The sequence below is a fragment of the Nannobrachium achirus genome, assembly GCF_963921795.1.
Source record: "Nannobrachium achirus genome assembly, chromosome: 2".
Taxonomy (NCBI): Eukaryota; Metazoa; Chordata; class Actinopteri; order Myctophiformes; family Myctophidae; genus Nannobrachium; species Nannobrachium achirus.
Window position 1 is genome coordinate 30,496,849 of NC_137811.1, and position 22,527 is coordinate 30,519,375.

At 40.3% G+C, this 22,527-nt stretch overlaps 2 protein-coding genes across 3 annotated transcripts; both read left to right on the forward strand.

The window, feature by feature from the left end:
• Window positions 1-442: 442 nt before the first annotated feature.
• LOC308297651 (uncharacterized protein) lies at window positions 443-7,695 on the forward strand. The gene is made up of 10 exons (XM_080741170.1): window positions 443-484; window positions 866-943; window positions 1,261-1,417; window positions 1,561-1,848; window positions 2,011-2,347; window positions 4,463-4,503; window positions 4,886-4,959; window positions 5,129-5,282; window positions 5,882-6,169; window positions 6,536-7,695. Exons 2-10 carry the CDS (start codon window positions 901-903, stop codon window positions 6,873-6,875), a joined length of 1,722 nt encoding a protein of 573 aa, XP_080597296.1. The 5' UTR covers window positions 443-484; window positions 866-900; the 3' UTR covers window positions 6,876-7,695.
• A 5,944-nt stretch (window positions 7,696-13,639) lies between these two features.
• On the forward strand, window positions 13,640-15,789 carry apoc1 (apolipoprotein C-I). Of its 2 annotated transcripts, none has more exons than XM_080720320.1 (4): window positions 13,640-13,807; window positions 15,057-15,121; window positions 15,308-15,449; window positions 15,549-15,789. In XM_080720320.1, the coding sequence occupies exons 2-4, from the start codon at window positions 15,067-15,069 to the stop codon at window positions 15,613-15,615; spliced, it is 264 nt and encodes an 87-aa protein (XP_080576446.1). In that variant the 5' UTR covers window positions 13,640-13,807; window positions 15,057-15,066; the 3' UTR covers window positions 15,616-15,789. The 2 variants fall into 2 exon arrangements, with proteins under 2 accessions (XP_080576446.1, XP_080576445.1); XM_080720319.1 differs by lacking the exon at window positions 13,640-13,807 and adding an exon at window positions 14,439-14,531.
• Window positions 15,790-22,527: the final 6,738 nt, after the last annotated feature.

The following is a 22,527-nucleotide window of genomic DNA, read 5'->3' on the forward strand; positions in this document are numbered from 1 at the left end:
CAGGGGGCTTGCATAGCTATGGCAAAGGTGGCACCCTACTTAATTCAAAAATAGAGAGAGAAAAGAAAAAAGAAAAAACTATTAAACTTTGACTTAGAAATATAGCCTAGGTTATGTGGTATTAGGCCTAAGCTACGAAATTACAGCAACAAAAAAAAGTCATATCAAGTTATGTCATGTGCTGTTTATTTTTACGTCGCCATGCAGGGATGTTGCTCAATAGTGATTTACATGCAAATTACTTGAGTACTTCGGACGAGGCCGCGGTGGCACCCGGCGTGAAAGGATGAGCTTTCACATGCAAATCAGCATATAGGCCTACACAAACACCATACATGGCGGTAGTATGAGGATTGCATGTGGGACACCCGCCCGCCCCCTCCCCTCCCCTCCCCCCGCACGGCATCGCCACCTGGGACAGTATAAAAAGCCTTGGAGTCTGTCCTTCCAACAGCACGGCCACGGACCAAACCACTTCTCTCAGGTGAGTGAACCTTCAGCACTGAAGCAAGGAAAACCGATGCTCTCTACTACTACTAGCCTACTAACTTAAAAATGCCGTTTTCCATTTGCTATGTTACTGTTACTTAATCTATTTTCTCAGTGAAGGGTTATTACGAGGCCTAATTCGTTCACATCTGTTAATCATTAAACTTAAATGGCTTTTATTTTTTTGCACTAGGCCTGTGCCTGTGACCTTATGCAATGATAATTGTAACAGAAAGCCAAATTGCGTGAACTAGGCTATTATAGGCTACCTTATTTCCACTGATGTAGGCTGCTCTTTGTTTTCATATATTTTTTGCATGTCTGAAATCAATCATTAATATAACGGTGTCCCCCTTTCCCTTTCTTTTTTTTCTAGGTGTAAGCTACTTCTCTGTCAAACAACCAACAACCATGAAGGCTGTAGCTCTGATCCTTGCCCTGGCAGTCATTGCTGGTAAGCATAATTCGAATATAGGCCTATTGAATACTTTATTAGTCAGTAATGTAAACAGCAAAGAGGTACAGTAGGACATTTAGGGTAAAATGATAACACACAAAAAGTTCAGATCATCTTTGTTGGCACTAGACTAGCCTAATGGTGGGTTAAACTGGTTTGTTTAATAGTGTTTATTTTGGACCAATTATCATTCATATGCCACACAGTAGGCTATATGTCTCTGCATGTATTATCCATTATCTTGGTTTAATATTACTGTGTGCACATAGTGAGACATTTCTACAAACTTTAAAAATACATTTGTCCATCCATAGGCTGCAATGCTCGCGCTGTGCGGGAGGCTGAAGCAGTCTCTCCAGTCCGCTGGGAGGAGAATGTGGATCGCTTCTGGCAGTATGTGAACGAGCTCAGCGGCAAGGCTGATGGAGTTCTGGAGAACGTCAGGACCTCTCAGATCAGCAGAGAACTAGAGTGAGTGATAGACTGTCTCAAAATGATAAAGCCATACTGGCTTCGATCTTCTCCCCATAACCTCATTGCGTTCTACTCATGCTTAAAATGTGTCCATAGTCCCCCATTTGTCCTGACCTTTCTCTTGCCTCTGCTATTCCCAGGACCCTGATCGCAGACACCATGGCAGAGCTGAACACGTACAAGGCCGACGTGGAGGCCAAGCTGGCTCCCTACACCCAGGACACCGCCGGGCAGATCGGTCAGGACCTCCAACTGCTGGCCGACAGGCTGCAGAACGACATGATCGACGCCAAGGAGCGCAGCACCCAGTACCTGGGCGAGCTCAAGGCCATGATGGACCAGAACACCGATGATGTCCGCGGCCGTGTCTCAACCTACACCCGCAAGCTGAAGAAACGCCTGAACAAGGACAGCGAGGAGATCCGCAAGTAAGTTGAACCGCAGGCAGACACTTTTAGTTATTCTTTCTTTCTTTGTTTGGTTCGGTTTATTTAACCAAACTAAGCTGACAAATATGTCAATATTATTTTGCCCAGTTTCTCTTGGTATCTGACCTAACCTTCTTGCTTATCTTATCTTTTCCCTCCCAGCACTGTGGCCACTTACCTGGGCGAGCTCCAGTCCCGCACCTCCCAGAACATCGACATGGTCAGAGGACACGTGGAGCCCTACGTCAGCCAGGCCCACGACACTGCCGCCGAGAAGCTGAGCACCTTCACCGTCCTGCTGAAGAACCAGGCAGAGGGCCTGGGTCAGCAGCTGGAGACCCAGGCGGAGAGCCTGAAGGAACAGCTGGAGTCCACCGCCCAGGCCATGCGCACCGCCTTGGAGACCAAGATCGATGAGCTGAACCAGTTGCTCGCCCATTCCACCGCCAAGATCCGCGAGCATGTCCAGACCGTTGTGGACAAGGTCAAGGAGACCACTGCTTAAAACACACAGAGACTTGGGTTTTTCAAAGGTTTTTTTTGGCTAGTTGGTGGTCCTCTATTTTAGTGGGAAGGGGCAATGTGTAGCACTGACTACCTTAAAATCCCAAAGGAGAGGAGAAAGGAGGAGAGCTAAAGGCTCATTTATGCTTCGGTGTGAGAGTGTCAAAATGTTGCAGAGTCGACAAACACTTTTACACCGAAGCATAAATTGAGTTTTTAAGAGTTACTGATCTTATATTCATTTGTGGGGAGTTACGAAGGAGGATGATGAGAACATCTTCTATTTGATCACTGTTATCTTTCCAAACCATCTCCCCTGATTACCAAAAACAATGCCTCACATTCAATAACAGCTTTTCTTATGTAAACAGTAAAACCACTACTGTGTTTAATCTGCTTTGTGCTTTGTGTTTTGACCTGCTCTGTCAGACACACACAGACCAACTGTGCAGCTAATCTGTATCATTGGTTTGCTGCGTGTTGACAGAGACAGGTTGGGGGTTGAAACGTTCTGCTCTTGAGCCGAATATCCACTCTTTCTTACTCAGACCAATACACCAAAACACACACCATGTGCAATTTTGTCATTGAATTTCAATGCGCTGAATCCACTGATGTGCCTTGCTGTATTGGCTCTGTAGTTACACAATGTTGTGTATTATCTTTGTCAGTATTCAAGTGAAATAAGTGTATTATGTGACTTCTTGACAATCAGTAAATGTCTTGTGTTCCATTCTGACCTCTTTCACCATGTAACATGCCCACTGTATCACTCACCATGGTGCGCTGCCCATCTCTATGTGTTTCGCTGACTACATAGGATGCAGTGTGCTAAACAGCACTCAGTGAATAAATAAAATGACACACAAAAAGAGGTCCTCTGTCACTGTCTGATTCTCTGATCAAACATTTAAGAGTGAGTGATGTATTATTTAAGATGGGGTTTGAGTTTCAATAATGGTTTGTCTTTCAACTTTTCTGGCATTTACATGTCCTTGTATTATATTAGGCAAAGAGTGATTTAAGAATAAGGCCTACTCAAAGGGAATAATATGTAGAAAGTAGAACATTATATATTTTTTAAATAATATCTGAGCCTATTACTATGAGTCACGGGTAACCCAGTGGCAGGCTATTTCTGGGCCTTTAAAAAAATAAATGTAGTAGGCATATTTTATATTTGATTTTATTTACAAAAATAAAATACATATATATTTTAGTAACATTTAAGGTTGAATATACGAGTAGACTTTCTACAGATGCTGCAAAATTGCTACAAAATGGGTACATTTAGGTCTGTGAGGATTTACCATGCATGTTGATTGATTGATTGATTGATTGATTGATTGATTGATTGATTGATTGATTGATTGAGGACATTATTAGAAGTTTGCAAAGGAAAAGGTACAGTTTCTGACAGTAGCCTTCACTGGTACAAGGTCAACTAAGGATAAACACCTCAAGAAAGCCTTTGTGCTTTTTTCAATTGTGGTCCATTTTTGAGCTAATAACATTCAATTTCAATGACAGATAAATAAAATACACAATGCAGAAAATATTTTAAAAAAATACAGTCACACAATGCAAAATAAATGGTATTTACAATAGAACGGTCAGGTATTAAAGGTTAGGCTTTTTCTTTTACCAGTTTCGAGTAGCCTGCATGCGCTTTTCAGAGCGGTTTTAAAGGAAGGTAGGAGTTTACACACTGTTCAGATTACCCTAATTTACATGCTCTCTTTTATAAAGCATAGGCCTACATTTATTCTTTATTTTATTTGTTGCATGGACTGGAGGGGAGGCAGGTAATTCAAGGACCTGTAATCGAGCGAAGCAGTCGTTTTGTCAGGACACTCATTCATGTGCTGACTGTGTTTATTTGCGTTGACAGGGACGTTGCTCAATCTAATGTGAGTACTTCGGACGCGGTCGCGGTGGCACATAGCGTGGAAGAAACCATGAGCTTTCACATACATAACTAACAACATCATCACCTCATGCACGCCACGGCACGCACACAAACCATAAACAACACACACTCGCGCGATGAGGAACTACGCCCCCCTGCGACGTGCGCACCGCATCACCATCTGGGACGCTATAAAAACACTTGGCATCTGTCCCTACAGCACGGAGGAAACTACTTCTCAGGTGAGCGAAACAACAGGCTATAGCCTACAAGTTAACTTCACTTGTACCAGCTACTTAATGCAATTTTCCATTTCGTTGCTTAATCTATTTTCTCAGTGGAGGATTATAGGACTATCTTAATCTGTGCTTTGTTTAATGCCTGTTGTAAAAAGGTGTAGTTTTTTTTAAGTAGGCTATAATTATTATTATTCTTGTAGGCTATTGTGATCTTGCAATGCAAATGGTATCTGATAAAACATCTAATGCAACATTTTGAATAATGTTATATTCTTTAAAAAAATATATATGTATTGCCTTTCTGAAATGTATTTAATTCTTGTGTATTGTTTTGGTAATAGGTAATTTGGAGAGGAATATTGTTTTAAACAATTTTGTTTTCTAGGTGTAGCTTACCTATCTGTCAAGCAACTATGAAGGCTGTACTAGCTCTGATCCTTGCCCTGGCAGTCACCACTGGTAAGTTAAATTGGTTTGTAAAAGTTTTTGTTTTGGTCCAATTATCAATTCCATAGTGTATAGGTACGAACAAAGTATATCTGCATCTGCATACATGTATATCTTGCTCTTTGTAAGCTTACTGTGTGAACAACACACAGTGAACATTTCTATGTCCATGTTTCCTCAGGCTGCAATGCCCGTGCTGTGCGGGAGGCTGGTGCCTCTCCAGTGCTCTGGGAAGAGAACGTGGATCGCTTCTGGCAGTATGTGAACGACCTCAGCAGCAAGGCTGATGGCGCACTGGAGACCATCAAGGCCTCTCAGTTCAGCAGAGAACTGGAGTGAGTGATAAACTGTCCCGAAAAATGTGCTTAGCCGAGTTAAATAGATGTTTTCCACATCTCATTCGTACATTTTCATTTGAATTAGAAACGGGTCTTCAGTTCTACAGAACCGTATAGGCTATGTCTTCTCTCTTCTCACCATAACAACCCTCTTTTTCAAGATTCAAGATTAATTATTGGGTCCCGAGGGAAATTTGTCATGGACATGCAGGCTGCTACATAACATACAACAGGACAAACAGAAAGAAATAAAATTAAAAAAGAATAGTGCAAAACACACAGTGCTGACATACAGTTCAAGTGCATACATTACATTGCATTACACTACACTGTAGTGTAATGCAATGTGTGGTGACTCTATACTGTATCTATACTGTAGTGACTACAGTATAGAGTCACCACACCCCACTAACGGCCTGAGTTTACCAGAGTAACGGAAATGGGAATAAATTAGTATTTGTGTCTATTTGATGTCTTTTCTTATTTTTCACTGTGACTCTGTAACGTCTGCCAGAGAGTTAGCAGTTTGTATTCTTCGTCCTTATGTTGTCCATATCCACCTCATTAGTCCTCTTATCATGTGGCCTTACTCCCAGGACCCTGATCGCAGACACCATGGCAGAGCTGAACACGTACAGAGCCGACGTGGAGGCCAAGCTGGGCCCTTACACCCAGGACACCGCCGGGCAGCTGGGCCAGGACCTCCAGCTGCTGTCCGACAGACTGCAGAACGACATGAACGACGCCAAGGAGCGCAGCACCCAGTACCTGGGCGAGCTCAAGGCCATGATGGACCAGAACGCCGACAACGTCCGCACCAGCGTCAACACCTACACCCGCAAGCTGAAGAAGCGCCTGAACAAGGACACAGAGGAGATCCGCAAGTAAGATTTGGACATTTAGACATTTAGACGGTCCTGGAACGCATCTGTGTCAGATTTGAAACTCAAATCTTTCTTTCTCAGGGTCCCTAGAACAACATTTTTTGAGATGGGGGTCCGTGGTCAAATACATATTATTCCAGGGGTCCTTGACATTAAAATGTTTGAGCAATTGAGCATTACTGATATTATATAGAAACATAGGTTTTTCACCATTAGGATTTAGAAGACATTTTTAGAATCAGGTTTAAATGGGTTGATTTTCAAAACCAACCTAAGCTAACAACAAGGATGGCGGCATTCTGGACGAGAGGTTTCTCTTCACTCTGTGAACTAAACCCCTTACTTTTCTCATCTTCCCATGTCCAGCACTGTGACCACTTACATGGGCGAGGTCCAGTCCCGCGCCTCTCAGAACATGGACATGGTGAAGGAGCGTGTGGAGCCCATCGTCAACCAGGCCCAGGAGAGCGCGGCGGAGAAGCTGGGCTCCATCACCACTCTGTTGAAGAACCAGGCCACAGACCTGGGTCAGCAGCTGGAGACCCAGGCCGAGGGCCTGAAGGGTCAGCTGGAGTCCACCGCCCAGGACCTGCGCATCGCCTTGGAGGCCAAGATCGATGAGCTGACCGAGATGCTCCAGCCCTACGCCAGCAAGATCCGCGAGCATGTCCAGACCGTCGTGGACAAGGTCAAGGAGAGTGTTTAAAGCGCACAGAGACTTGGGTTTTCCAAAGGGTTTGTGGCTAGTTGGTGGTCTGCCATTTTAGCGGGAAGAGGCAATATGTGTGGAGCACTACCTTAAACCACAAAAGAGAGGAGGAAGGAGGAGAGTTAATGGAATATGCTTCGTCGAAAGAGTGTTGTGGGGCATGGTGCTTGTAAAAATGTTGCATTCTCAAAGCGCCATGTTGCATGACACTTTTTCACAAAGCATGAGAGGAACATGGGAAGTCTTCTGTTTCATCACTGTTATCACTATTTCCTGACCATTGCGCCTTATGACCAAAAACGCCTCATCTTCGATAACAGGCTTTCTTACGTAAACAGTAAAACCAGTGTTTAATCTGCTTTGCTTGTCTACTCCGCACCCCCCGCACACTGTGCAGCTAATCTGTGTCATTGGTTTGCTGCATTGCAAGTTGACAAACAGAAACTGTACTTTGTGCTTGAGCTCAATAGCCACCGATTCCCATGTGCAATTTTGTAATTGAATTTCAATGCACTGAATGTTGTCAACTAGTCAGCACATTGCGTGTGAGTGTCTAGAAGTGATATTGAACCACTGAGGTGCCTTGCTGTATTGGCTCTGTATTTACACCTGCTATGTTGTGCTTTATATGTGTCATGATTCAGTGTAATATAATGTGACTTATTGACAATCAGTAAACAAGCCTTAATGCTGCCTGTCTGTGTTCCATTTTGACCTGAGTGTTTCACAATGTAACATGCCCACTATCCATCTATTACTGCATAAGATGCAGTGTGCTAAACAGCACTGAGTGAATAAATAAAATAACCCAAAAGAAGAGGTCCTCTGTCAGTGTCTGATTCTCTTATCAAATATTTAATAGTGATCTATTATTCAAGATGGGATTCCAGTTTCAACAATGGTTGGTGTACAAAGGCTTTGCTCTGTTACTCTTTAGACATTTTACTGAAGTGAGACAAAACTTTTGGATAAAATGTCCAGAAGTACAATTTCATTCTTTCTGTAAGATGTTCTTTATCACAGCTGGAAAATGATACGATGATTAGACTGAAGAGTTTGTTTATATAAAGTAGTTTTACCTAGGCCTCTGTTGAAACACTTCTGCACAACACAGCGCTCTAATTACCATTATTTTTCCATACACCCCCACCGACCGTTTCATCTCCATTAACCCCCCCCCCCTTTCTCTCTCTCTCTCTCTCTCTCTCTCTCTCTCTCTCTCTCTCTCTCTCTCTCTCTCTCTCTCTCTATCGAGGGCAGTGGAATAAAACAGAGATGGAGAGTCTCTATCTCCGATCTTGTCTTAACTTGCACCCACATTCCACGCTTTTGATTGCTGCAGGCTTTGAATGTTCTGTTCTGTGTTGGAGACACACCTAAATGTAGCCTATAAACCCAGAACGAAAGCAAAAATGTGCCCGCATGCATGTAAGGCTGCAACTATCCATTATTTTCTCAACAAATAATCTATTGATTACTTTTTGTATTGTTCGAATAATGGAGATGTGCATTTTTTATATGTATATATAAAAACATTAAAAGGTTCTAATATATATTATAATCAGCTAGATCGATTAGTCTGCACTTAAGCCCTATTTAATATTTTGTTGTACAATGGTGACGGGCAAAAATAGCTCACAAGCATGAGCTGGATCCATTATTTTCCGTATTGTTTTAAATTTATTATTTTGTCAAAATCTTTTTTTTAAAACAGAATAATTGTTGCACCCCTACATGCATGCATTTGGAAGGGTGAGCAAAATGCGAGACATTACAGTAATGTTTGCAAAATTGAGCAAGAAGTGTGCCTTGCCCTTCAGATACGGTACATGTGCACGCCATCACTGTGGGGTGCATGTGCTTGCACATAGAGATAACTGCATTTGAATGGACAGTAAGCATGGAAAATAACACATTCATGAAACAAAACAAACATAAATCAAGCCTGATAAATATATACAAAGATTATTATTAAACCAAGATAATTCTGCATTTGCTGTTACTTAAACCCTATAATAACTAAATAGACCTACAGTATTTCATCCGAGTATTCTGCTTCACCCAGTTGAGTGCTTCTCAAGTGAGTGCACGGGGAGCAGCCGTGGGGGTTATGTGTGTTGCTCAGGAACACCTCAACACATTAGCAGGGTTCAAACCTGGCATGCATGCTCTCCGTACCCATTCAGCTATGGCTACCCAACTTATTTTATACTTTGGCTATTGCTAAAAACTTGTCATAGGGCTGTGAGCTTATCTGCTATCAAAAGATTTGTATTACTTTAAATTAAAATGGGACATTCTGCATAATGAGTACTTTTACTTTTGGTACTGTATATATAAGTAAAACATTTGAGTACTTTATCCACAATTGGTCCCTGGTGGATTAAAAACAAAAGTTGAAAATAAGTTGTGCACATAACCCAGTATGGTTGTTCTTTTGAAGTGCAGAGTGGAGACCAGCAGGGGACACTATTTGTCTCTTGTTTCACCCTCTTTCCTCCTCTGACCTCTACACTCTTGTCCTCGCTGTGTAATGAGGCAGCTGTGTTGTCTTTTTGTAAGAAGACATTGAATAAACAAGAATTGTCTCACACATAGGAGTAGCAAATGTATCAAGAGCAGGGCAGGAATTTCATGGAGGCCATGAAGGCCATGGCCCCAGTTGCCCCTCAATTTGGCCTTGTACCCCTCAAACCAATGGTATGACCTAAATCCACAGTGGCCTTAATGCCTCAGGTGACTGAACCACTTTCTCCTGTCTCTTTCTTGTCAATATGTAGACAGTAGACACCGGTGTCTCTTTCTTGTCATGTAGACACCAGTGTCTTTTGTTGAGATTCTGAAATCTTACAGTAACTCCCCAGAGTCCCCATCTTTAGACCAATCCAGTGACTTTGATTGGTGCAGGGCTGAGCATGGATCAGATTGTAAATACCATCATTTATAACCATTTAACAGTTTCACTGCAGATTAGGTTATTATCCCTAACCCTTAAATTCAACAAATTCTTTCAATGGACTAACATCTTGTTTTATTTGATGGCCTTCCTGCCCTGGCATTTGGCCTTTGTGCCCTCAAAAAAATGGACAGGTGGCCCTAAAATGACAAAATTCCAGGCCTGATCAAGACAGAGCAAACTGCCACCTGTTTTGATATTAATTTTACTGACAAATCTGGTAGATGTGATCAAGCGATATGAGTAATTTGGATAATGCTTCAGTAGAGAGGAACAGGGAATAAAGAAATAATAATAACAGGTTGCATCAGGGTTACAAAGAAACACATGTTTCTGTACTTTTCCACGCAACCTTCACATCGTTTCGTGTAAATCACAATCACTGCCTCCCACTGCAGTGGGAAAGGCTCATCATCTAACTCGCACTTGCAAAACTTGTTTATATGTTGTAATATATGTGCTAAAGTTCATTGCCAACGACCAAACGGGTGACTAAGCGATGATTTCTGCTTTGTTCCTATACTTTAGTGAAAAACAGTATTTATCTCTGCAACTCCCCCTCAAAAAGGTTCTCCGCTGCTCCAGAGATTTGGCCTTATTTATTGAGAACATGAACACCGCAGGCATTCTGCCAGTCTGCATTATCCATAGTCTGGTGGCCCTAGGGGCGTGATTCCTAAACCCACCAGTACCTACTGGTCCATTACAATAATACACGCAGCATAATACGCCCAAAGCCATATCCAAACCATAACAATTTAACTGATAATCAGTAAGAGTTTTTATTTTGAGCACAGTAGTGACAAATGAATAGCTTTCTCATTACGTTTTTCTCTTTAGCAAAGTTACAAAGTTTTCCCTTTATTAAGCACAGTAGGCCTACAATTAAGTCAGTTTCAAGTTTTTTTTTAGCACAGTTTATTTTGAGCACTGTAGTGAGAAATTAATAGCTGTGCATTGTGCAAATGCAGGCTTTTCTCAAGTACAAGTCTTCATGCCTCTGACTTTATCCACCCTCCATGTGTCAGGCAGGGATTTCAGCCACTCCTGGAAGTCCTCGCGTTTCCGCGAGGCGGGTCTTAACTCAAGCCTGGTGGGTTTAGGAATCACGCGCCCTAGGGTGTCTCCAACTCAAATCCAAAAGTCCCAGCAGGCTAGCAGGTGCTAACTAGCCCACAACCGCTAGTAACCCCTAAAAACACCCCTGCAGAGATTACCTTCTATAACCCCCCCTCCTCCTGCCTCCTCCTAGCTGACATGCAACTCATCACCACAGGGGCCCTCCAGCCTTGGCAAAGACAAAAACAGCTTTTTAAGCTTGTTATTGTGAATTGGTTGCAGGTAATTACATGTACTTTCACACCCCATAGGCACGACACCATCCCATATTACTATTCAAGAGGAGCTTAGGCTATGTGCACACATGCTAATGCATTTGATCCCCATTTTCATGCCACTCCACTGTCCTCCTCTCCTGTGGACAAAGGAAATGCAGATGCTTCCCCAGTTAACAGGAGAGCAATCTGGGAACCATCGTCAAAGAAAAGGGAAAAACAACACGCTCTCTGTTTTGTTCCTTTTCATTTGTTGAGAAGCACTTAATCTGTTCTTGAGAGATTAACATGAGAGTGACAAGTGGTGTGATGCTAATGCAGCTCAATGATAAACATATAGGCTTATGCGTCAAAACACCAGCCTCTAACTGTATAGGGCCGTGCACCCACCAATGGGCATGCAGATTTCTAGGTGTGTAATAAAAGATATTGGGAATTTAAACACTTTTGTCTGTTCAAATAGGCAAAATGGCCTCACCTCTCCCTGTTGTAATAAGAGGTAACTTCAGTTCAAACAACTGTACTGACCTGCAGCCCTCTGCTGTGCGCTGACTTAAAAGACAGATCACATGCTGTTCTGTCTGACTCATTTCCCCTATTTTTCGGATTACTATAAACATAACAGTCATCATGAATTGAGCTACAAGGGCAAATGTCAGTTTGTTGTGCAAATAAGTGCCAAAAGGAATCTACTATTTGATGCATCGAATAGGCCTAGCTACAGGCTAAGGAAGGAGACTGCCGAGGCCTTTGCTGGACTGGAACTTCTGATTAAGAGCTTAACCTTTGACTCTTATTTCATGGTTACAGATACAGAACATGCACCGCACACATCCAATCAAACCCCACAGATCTGGATGAGAGATAGCGAGAGAGGGCTGCAATGTTGCAATGAAACCACATTACACAAATATCAAAAAGGCTGCATGAATACATTATAGATAGGACATGCTGGTGCAGAATGCAGATGTTGGCTGAGCCATTGCTTTTGTACAAGAGCTGTGTTGCCCAAAAGGAAAAATCTGTCAAATGTAAACGGAAATTGCATGACAGTGTGATTGACTGAGCATGTTCTCAAACAACGTATAGCCTGGATGTGATTCACTGTCTGACTGGCATGTTAAGGTGTTGTATTTTAGATCAAATCTCTGTCCTCATTTTATCACACTTTTCTCGGAAAACATAACTGAAAATTCATTAATGGGAGAACTGTTGTATGTTTGTGAGTGTATGGACACACTTCCTACACAACAGTGGAATCTTGGAATTATTATGGTCTGCATTTCAGCACAGTCACTCGGTTGGGTTATGTTGAGGAAGGTCCCTTTGACCGAAACATTTATATGTTTTAATTAATTCAACGCAGAGGCAATCAGTTTGTGCAAAAATTAATTTAACCTTTGATAACTACATTGTGAAATCACACCATCACACCATAAAATTGCACAAGTGGAAAGCAATAAGCAACAGAGCTGGCTGTAAGCAGTCTCAAATATGAGCCCATATAATTCATTACCCTTGCATGATTTAATAGAGATAAATGCAAGGCCAGTAAAGAACCACTGTTCCTTGAAGCGATTGAGCGATGGAATCTAACGGTTTATTAATATTCCCTGTCAAAATGGCTGCTGTCAAAAGGCCTGCACCAGGCTCATTGTGGCAGACTCCTGTCTCCATTCTCCCAGTAAATGCAGACATGAAAAACATTGATTTATTGGATACTTTATTAACAGTTTGCAAAAAGCAAAGCAGTAGGCTACGGTTATACAATGATGCTAAAAGGACAACACTTTTTGATGGCTTTTTGATAGGGGATATTTTGGTGGCATAACAGTAGAACGAATTCAACCCAGTGCAGCATGTTAGTGCTGAATCTGGGTTGAACAATTGCAAACTCCTGGTGGATGACAGCTGTCTGAGTCAGGGACTATCGCTGTGCGGTGGAAATCTTTGTCAGATTCCATTTTTGCCACGGACATACAAAATGAATGGACAATAATATTAACCAGAAACACATAAAGAGCTAGCCCTGAATGACCATTACAGGCTTGTAACTCTGAGGGAACCAAATGGAACTGTGTACAATCTCAGAGTGAATTGGGCCCTTGTTGCAAATAAAACATTTTGAGAACCACTAGTATAGTCCTAATATGCCATAGTATTAGTGTCATACATATTCTGAAGAAAACCTGGAGGCTTGATATTCAGTAGGCTAATATAGGCTGGAAGCTTAGTCAAAATAAGAATATTATAATGGTGTGTAAAAAAAAAAGAGAAAATCTTTAAATTTGCCGCGGACAAGACAAGTCTTTGCCACGGATACATGTGTCTGTGTACACTACAGAGTACAGACATATTGATGTCTGTCTCTGGACACCTTCAATAACTGCTGGGTGTACTTCGGGTCCAAAGGGGTCAACCACAGATAAATATAATGTCTGATAAATCATGATGACCAGTGTTGTACCGCTATGTGGTTCACACGAAGGCTAGGCCTAATCAGCTGGGCTGGACTCTGAGCTTCATCTTCTTCCACATCACTTTTCCTGTTCACCCAAATCAGATGATATGACTGCTGCTGACCTGGAATAAATACGGATTGATATCAAAGGCAATTTGATAACAGACACCTGCAGCCAGTAAGTAAAATGTTGAGGTATTTGTAGCCTACTTTACTTGAGTATTTCCAATTTCCAATACTTTTACTTCTACTCCACTACATCTCAGAGCCAAACATTGTTGGCTATACTTTTACTCCAATGCATTTATTTGAAAACTTTATTTGCTATAGTTGTAGATTTGGATTAGGCCTATTATTACCAAACAATGAAAACATACATTAACAACTTCAGCCATATATACATTTTGTCAATTTGAAAACAGACGATTTACAAGCTCACATTGCATCGCGAGTGATGCGATGCATTGTGAGCTTGTAGATCTGCTATTTTCATTTGAAAACTTGAAATGGGACATTCTGCATAATGAGTACTTTTATACTTTTACTCAAGTAAATGTAGAAATCCAGACTTTTACTTGTAACAGAGTATATCTACATTGCAGTATTGATACTTTTACTTAAGTAAAAAGTTTAAGTAGCCTACATTTTACAGCACTGCCTGCAGCCAAACAGAAACAATAGTCTTGCATACAGCCTAATCTTTTATGTAGATATCATCGGTGTTAACAACAGAGCATAGACTTTGGTTATTCGCATCTAAACAACTTGGAGGTCAGTAGACCTATGGGTCAACATTGTTTTGCTGCAATGCTTTCACGTCACCGGGGGAAAGGCCTATAAAGAGCAGAGCCGTTAGAAGCTCAAACACAGTCGGTGTACTTTTCTCTGAGACAGAACACCAGGTAAGATTTTCTATTCATAGAGGTTATTTCAACAAAACCAGCTGTGCTCATGAGCTTGCTTTTTTTCAGCCAGACACAGATGACCCAGATCTATTTCTGCACTATATAACAAAGATCGGAGCTTATTGCAAAACAAACTTAATTTGCCTACATGTAAAAAAATATATATATAAATATATATTTAAAACAAAACAAAAAAACTTCAGTAACAGCAATTAATTACCCCATAGGCCTATGGTGAGAAAATCCTCATGAAAACATTAATTTGTCATAGATTAGATTTGATTCATCGCAGATCTGCAGTGTTTATGGATCGAGGCTGCGGTAAACACACACACTTACCGTTTGCATGCATGTTGGCAAAAGTTTATCCTGCAAATCCACATAATTTAAGGCCAGCTGTGCTGACGGTCGCCCGACACACGAGGGCGCTCGTTGCTAACCTAATTAGGCTACAACTAACTTTATGCCTACTATGTAGGTTACATACCCAGTTTGTAATCCTATTATTCTGTCTCTATACAGCACAGTGAAGATGAAGCTGTTCCTTGCTATTACCGTGCTGCTGCTGGCTTTTGCCGCTCAAACAGGTAATCATATTAATTCTTGGCTATTTTAAATGTTTTTCCCCACCTCTGTGCATTGTTTCATTAGCTATAGGCTACCTGAGGTTTTAATTGAAAGAAACATGAAATCTGTCAAAACGATAAGAAAAACGAGAAGTTCCACCCTTTTAATTTAATCTTAAATAAAGTTGTTTGGTCCTATCCCCACAGGAGCCCAGGAGGAGGAGAAGACAGTGGAGCAGCGTCTGGCTGAGTTTGGTGCCTCAGTGACTGAGTTGACCTCGAATCTGGCAGATAAGACCAAGGATGCATTTGAAAAGATCCACACCAGCGAAACTGCAACAAGTGTCAGGTGGGTACAGTACACGGACACTTATATAAAGAAAGAACAAGACATAACATTTGCAACACCTTTTCATAACTAACTATACCTATGTTCTCTTCTCGTCAGGAGTTGGTTCAGTGAACAGTTTGCAAAGGTGAAGACTACTTTTGATGGCCTTGGCAACAAGAAGTAGTCTGCTGTAGTCCTGCACTGGACCCCGGTCCTGACCTCTCGTCCTTACCTGAACTCCCAAAGACTGGAGTTTTTCCCACTTTCTGTGAAGACGCCCTTAAAATTTTTTTTTTTGAAATGCATGAATGTGAGCAATGTGAAGTGCAATAATACAATAAAGTCATTTTTTTATATATCTCTGTGGGTATTGATGCTTTTCCAGGTTGGATAGTGAGACAATATCAGTATTTAGAGCTTCATAAACTAACTAAAGAAAAAAAGCATGGCCACAAAATAAATAAAGTAAATGAATGTTCTTCTTTATGTTTGACATTACTATTGTCAATAATGATACATGCTTTCATGGTTGGGCACATTTAAAATGTAAAGGTTTTTTCGTTAATATTATTATTAAAAGTTTAGGCATATAATCAGTGACATCTGTATAAAATCTTGAGCCTATTCAGCTATGTAAATATAATTACAACTTTCCAACATCAGTATAGGATACATTTCTTCTTTTAGAATTTAAATGTTGAGATTAAAACTTGACATCTGGGGCCCTATTTTTGTCCATGCTAAAACCTGAACCCCTAAACTTGTTTTTTTAAATAGCAAAAAATGGCAAAGAATTTTAGGGCTTAGGGTTTAGCATGGACGAAAATAGGGCCCTTAATGTCAAGTTGTGAAGTTTTAATTTCATAGTTTTAATATAGGGAGTATCTAAAGAAAATGAAAACTGCTAACTTTAATAATTAATAATTCAAGTGAACTGCCTTTAAAAAAGTGGGAATGGTCTATTAAGTAAAGATTTTAAATTAAATTACTGGATAGAAAGTTAATGTCAAGAAGTTAAGAAGGCTTTAGAAATGTGAAAAAAGCCACCTGATACATGCAATTTTATATTTAAGCCAGTAGAAATAGACTCTGCAGTAATAATGATTTCTCTTGTGGGTGCCATTTGTTCCTCCACTCCAGACCTCCACATCTTTTAAAGTGTGAATATCATAAGATATATTAGATACAATATTATATTAAGCACTTGGAACATGGCTTCCCCATTTTGGGCATGTCATCCCTATTTAGGGCATGAGAGAAAAAAATAAGTTTATGTTATATTATTTAATAGTTATGTTTAAAACTCCAACATTCCAATATTTTCCATGTCTACAAACTCACAGTAATGTGTTGTGAGCTTGTAGATCTGCTATTTTCTTTTAAACAAGTGGTTAACCAGTGAATCCAGGCTCGTCATCTATCATCATAAGGACCAGGCATTTTCCCTTCCTTGACCAGATATTTCTGTCAGTTTTGTTTCCAAAGTACAAGTGTTTGCATTGGAATATTTTGTACAACTGAGAGTAACTGGCATAAAGTTATGACATTACAGTCAGCAAGACATAATATTTGTCTATTATCCATAACCACAGACTTGCTAATTTGATGTATGTGGAATTCAGATTCACTTTTTTGTTGTTGCTTTAGATGAATCATAAAAGGAACTCTTATCAGTCTCTGAATCTCTTGCCTTGACTGTGTCATCCAGTGTTTGTTTATCAAACAACCAAGTTTATACTGGGGTTGGTAACATATTAAAGAGGGTTATCATGGGGTGCCCGCTGGCCTACTGGTCCGGGCGCATACCACATGCCACATTTGCGTACCCTGCAGCGGGTTGCTGGCTCGATTCCTGGACCCGACCAGATTTACCCGACCAGAGATAGTCACTCCCTATCTCTGTCCCTGTTTCCTGTCAATATAGGAATAAAAGCCCCAAAACATATCTTAAAAAAAAGAGAGTAACCATTAGTTATTTAAAAAACTGAGCCACAGTCTTACACCAACACCATCATTATTTGTGTCAATAGCATGTACCAAAGGGCAAGTGCCAACATGGTTACTTTAATCATATTTCACAAGACATGGACTAAAGTCACTGTTTATCTTCGGTTAATGATCCATCAGCTGTCCTATTTCCTGAAACCTGACGTGATTGACAGGAGAGCAGCCAGAGACAGGGGTCAGGTCACAGACTGTAGAACTATCATATTCTGATCATACTGGGGTCAGTTCATCACTTTGATTCAGATGTCAAATGAAACTGACACTTATTGATTCATTACAGTGGTGGAAAAAGTACATTTTTAATGTTTTACTTTAGTAAAAGTATTAAAACAGCAATACACTATTACAAGTAAAAGTTGCATTTGAGTAAAAATACAAGAGTATTGTATTATTGGTATCAAAATGTATTTAAAGTACCAAAAGTACCATTGTGCACAATGTCCCATTTCACAGGTTTCAAAATGTATAATAAAAATCCTTTGAAAATAGCAGCTCTATTGGCCTTATACTGTAGATGAGCAGCATGACACGTTGTGAGATTATATCAGCTATTTCCAGCAAAGAGGTTTGGTGTAGAAGTAGGAAAAAAGAGCAGACCAAGAACAGAGCCAAAGGTCAAGTTGACTAAGTATTGAGGATTTAAATGGTTGTCTGAAAATACACATTAACATGAATCCAACATAGTCATTAGAAAATAATTTGTAAACAAAAAAAACACACAATAAAAACATTAATTTACACAAATCTATTCATTTTTTTAATCTGCAACACAATTGTATACAATATATTGGGCATCCCTGCTTCATCTCTCTCAGTTATAAAGGGTCCTTGGCATAAAAGACATTGAAGGCACCCTCCTCATATCAAAGCAACATTCAATCAACCCCAAACTTGAATTGCATGTTGCAATCTGACCAATTATTTCAGAATTAGTTTCTTCTGTTGGGTGCTCCAAGTGATTAAGACGCATCATACGCATTGATGCCTGACATCTCATCCTGGTTTGTATTCCAGGGCTGTGTGTCAACCCCTACTCCACTACCAGTTAACTGTTTATCTTCACTGTTCCATCAATAAAGGCAGAAAAAAAACCAAAAATATCTTTATATTTACTTTTTTCTTGCACACTACTCATAGTTCAGCCATGGAAAAGTGCAAGGGCAACAAGCCAATCTGTATCACAAGTATCAATGTTAATTTTGCAGCCATGCAGAGTTTTCATTACATCATTTTTACAGTGTGGCTTTAGCAGGAGGCTAGACGTCTATTGGATCTGTCTGTCTGTCTGTCTGTCTGTCTGTCTGTCTGTCTGTCTGTCTGTCTGTCTGTCTGTCTGTCTGTCTGTCTGTCTGTCTGTCTGTCTGTCTGTCTGTCTGTCTGTCTGTCTGTCTGTGTAATCTTGGGCTAATCTCACAAAACACTGGACTAATCAGTGGCTATAGTTTCATCTAGTATTTTTTTTCTTTTTTCCCCTTTTTTATGTGTAACTTTCATATTATAATGTATAAGGCATGAATCGGGCTGAATCCTTGCCCAATGTTGGAGTAGTGCATCTTGGATTCAGATTCAGATTCAGATTCAGATTTCTTTATTAACCATTGTGTAATACACATAGGAATTTGCTTTGGCATACTACATTTTTGCATTCAAATCGACAGAACGCAACACGTAGTCACCACAGCAGCCATGGGCGGCGCTATCTTGGAGAACCTGCGCAACAATTCAGGGCGGTACGTCATAGATGATGAATGATGGCCACTCGGAGTCCAAGATCCACATGAAGCCATGCAGTTCCTATGGGATTCTAATTTTCATTCAAATATTTGTAGTGTTGTCAATAGTAAATTATCACCAAAATACTCTTTTAACAATACATCAATACACAACAAGACCAGAAGTGAGTTTATAATTTGCGCTCTGAATCTTACTGTGTAGATGAAGAGAATAATGTAAACCGAGCTTGAATATCCCCTCTTTGAATGTGCATTTTCTCAATGAAACTGATGCAAAGAATCAATTGGCTAGAGGACAACATGACTTTGTTCTTCATTCAAGGGCTAGATTGAATTGATTTGTACGTAGGTGGACTCTGTCTACACAGAAAGTGCTTGCTAGGCTGTTTTTCACTAAAGCCCATATCACCTAAATTGCTAGGACTTGCAGACTTTGACTGAATGTCCTGTTTACATATCATGGTGTGCCAAATGGGTTGTGATGTGAACCAAAGTGCATTTGGACAGTTACTCCTCAGTCAATGCTGATCTTAAATGAAAGAATCTGGCCACCAAGAAGAAGATGGAAGGTCAACACTGGTGTGTGAATGTGAATGGCTTAAAACGGTTTTATTTTATTATTATATTTCATTTTCCATTTAGGCCTAAGTCTGATTTGAATAAAGCCTTAAAGACCTAAGTCCGATTTGAAAATTACCCACTGTTTTTCTGGAAAACGTATTACTCAGCCTCTGTAGCTGTTAAGTTAGAAACAAAATTCCAACACTATTTGATCGCTTACACCTTTGGCTTTCATAGAACAAAATCTGAAAAACTTAAAATATTTTTTTTTTCAAAAATGACTGTACCGTACATACTGTACATACTGTAATACACAAAAGTGTGTATTCCCGGCCTGAAGGGGTAATACACTTTAATGTGTACCGTCAACCGACCTTCACCAGAACTGGGCTACCGTGACACCTACATCACATTGTGGGCAAAGGCCCAGAGGAATGAGTGAAACAACACTCCTGTAAAGGAAATCTCTTCGCCAGTGACGGACGCACAACAGTTATTTAATGTTAACTTGACATTGTACTCGATGACCTGTTGAGTGTCCTGCGGTCAGGTATCACATAAAAACAAAAAGAGCGTTCAGCAATGATGTACACGTAGAACTGCCTCACATCTGATCAATGTTGTGGTCACCTAATACAAATATATAGTAGCCTGCACACTCACCTCATTCACAACTTGACTAGAGCCAGGGTAAAGGTAAAACGTGCTTTCATTCTTTCGCTTGTTCTTTGTGAGAGTTCTTGTGTAAATGTAACACATTTTAGGTAGCGTTTTCATTTGCAAATTGTTGATTGTTGACAGTTAGCCTGCAGACCTCGTTTTAATTTGCGATTAAGTTGTGCTATCCACAGGTGATAAGTCTACCTAGCTTTGTTTTGCATTGTTCATGGTCCACACTGCATAATACATAAGTGGTTTTGGTATTTGGATTTATTCTTTTTCCAATGTTTCTCTTCCCCATTTGTAACAGCAGATGCAGAAGAAACTGGTCATTGTTGCCCTCTTGCTGATACAATGTACGTAATCATTTGCTTATTTACTTAAATGTCATGTACAGTTTTATACTCTGAATGTCTCATAGTTTAAACAAATTCTAAACTAATCCTATGTTTACTTGTGTGTGTGTGTGTGTGTGTGTGTGTGTGTGTGTGTGTGTGTGTGTGTGTGTGTGTGTGTGTGTGTGTGTGTGTGTGTGTGTGTGTGTGTGTGTGTGTGTAGCATGTGGGCCCCTTTTGGCCCAGACACCGGCTCCAGCAAGTGAGGAGGAATCGGTCTCTCCAGGAATACTGCAGAGGGTGGTGGAGAGGACCAGGTATGTATGGACACAACCTCTCTGTAAATCAGTTACCTTTCATTCATATACTGTAGATTCACCGTCAAATATTTGTGTTTGAACACATTAACACGTGCACAAAGGCGGATGCTTGCACGTGACAATTTCCCGGGCTCTGTGAGAGAACTGGGCACAATTTGTAGCTGAGAAACTGGGCCCATTATAAAACTATGCAGATTTGTATGTGGCCCACTGAAAGTGCCACATTCTCCCCTGAGACCACGTCACAAAAGTTCCTGATTCTCCTGTATTCTTTGTTCCCTGCCTATACACAGTAAAATCCTCAGTTTATAATTTATCCATTTGTAAATTACACTCAGCATTTTACAGTGTACTCATGGTGTGCATTGTTTTCATCTCCATAGGGCAGCCAAAGATCAGGTCGTGGCAGCAGGAGACGCGGTGCTGGGATATGTTAATATTTACTATGTGGAACGCATTGAGCCAGTGACGGACCCTTACATGAAATGGGCTTACAACACAAGCAGCTCCCTGTGGGACAGAGTCCGCGTTCTCCGTGATCAACTCCCTAACATCCCAATACTGTCACAATAAAATCCATTGCTGGACTCCTACATTGAGAGCTTTGATGTCTGAACCTATCTGATCTACGCTAAACCGACACATCACTCTCATAGGGACTGAAATTAGAGTACGTACGTACATGCGTGCAGTCTGCTCAAGCGTGCAGGGCATGCTTAGCGATGGTAATGCATCTTGATCGAAGAGACATTCATTTGAATATAAGATATTTGTTAATTGCAGTTTCTTAGGATTATCTCACAATGCAACATGTTTTTAGAATGGACATTAGACACTGAACATAAAATCAAAATGAGCTAGATAATTCTTCTTCTTTTTTCACGTTCTGATTATTTTGTTTTTCGGAATTTTACTCACACTCACAGGTCATAAACAAGGTGTCTCAAAATAAAAAATAAATATGGATAACTGGATAAGTAAATTCAAAGAGTGAGAATAATTATAAACTGAATAGGGTATAAATAGAGTAAAACAAAAAGAACAAAAATACACAACATAAAATCTCCAATGAGATCAGTGTGCAATACAATCCACTGTCCATCAACACCACTTTGAGTTAAGTTAGGCATAGCTTAGAAAGCAATCTTAAATAATGTCAGAGAGGTGATAAGCAGGAATTAACCAGGGGTTATAATACAGCTGAATGTCTACTGTGACATAGACACATTTAACATGATTGCAGCTTTATGAGAGTTCAAACATGAAAATGATGCTCTAACTGTATGCAATACCTCTAATAGCCTTTTACAAATCAGTACCATTGTAAATTGGTGTCATTCTGAAAAGCTTCTCAAGGTGAAATAAAGGTTAATCTCAATAATAAATGGGAAATAAAGGTTGATGATTGCAATCAACTCAATTAGACAAAAGTAGAGAATGATAGGTGAAAAAATAGACAAACAGACCAACATGCTGAAAT

Coding starts and splice junctions, on each gene's coding strand:
- LOC308297651 (XM_080741170.1), top strand. CDS start 901: ATGAAGGCTGTAGCTCTGATCCTTGCCCTGGCAGTCATTGCTG. Junction 1,418..1,560: donor CAGATCAGCAGAGAACTAGA/GTGAGTGATAGA, acceptor TGCTATTCCCAG/GACCCTGATCGCAGACACCA. Junction 2,348..4,462: donor ACAAGGTCAAGGAGACCACT/GCTTAAAACACA, acceptor CTATAAAAACAC/TTGGCATCTGTCCCTACAGC.
- apoc1 (XM_080720320.1), top strand. CDS start 15,067: ATGAAGCTGTTCCTTGCTATTACCGTGCTGCTGCTGGCTTTTGCCGCT. Junction 15,122..15,307: donor GGCTTTTGCCGCTCAAACAG/GTAATCATATTA, acceptor CTATCCCCACAG/GAGCCCAGGAGGAGGAGAAG. Junction 15,450..15,548: donor GAAACTGCAACAAGTGTCAG/GTGGGTACAGTA, acceptor TCTTCTCGTCAG/GAGTTGGTTCAGTGAACAGT.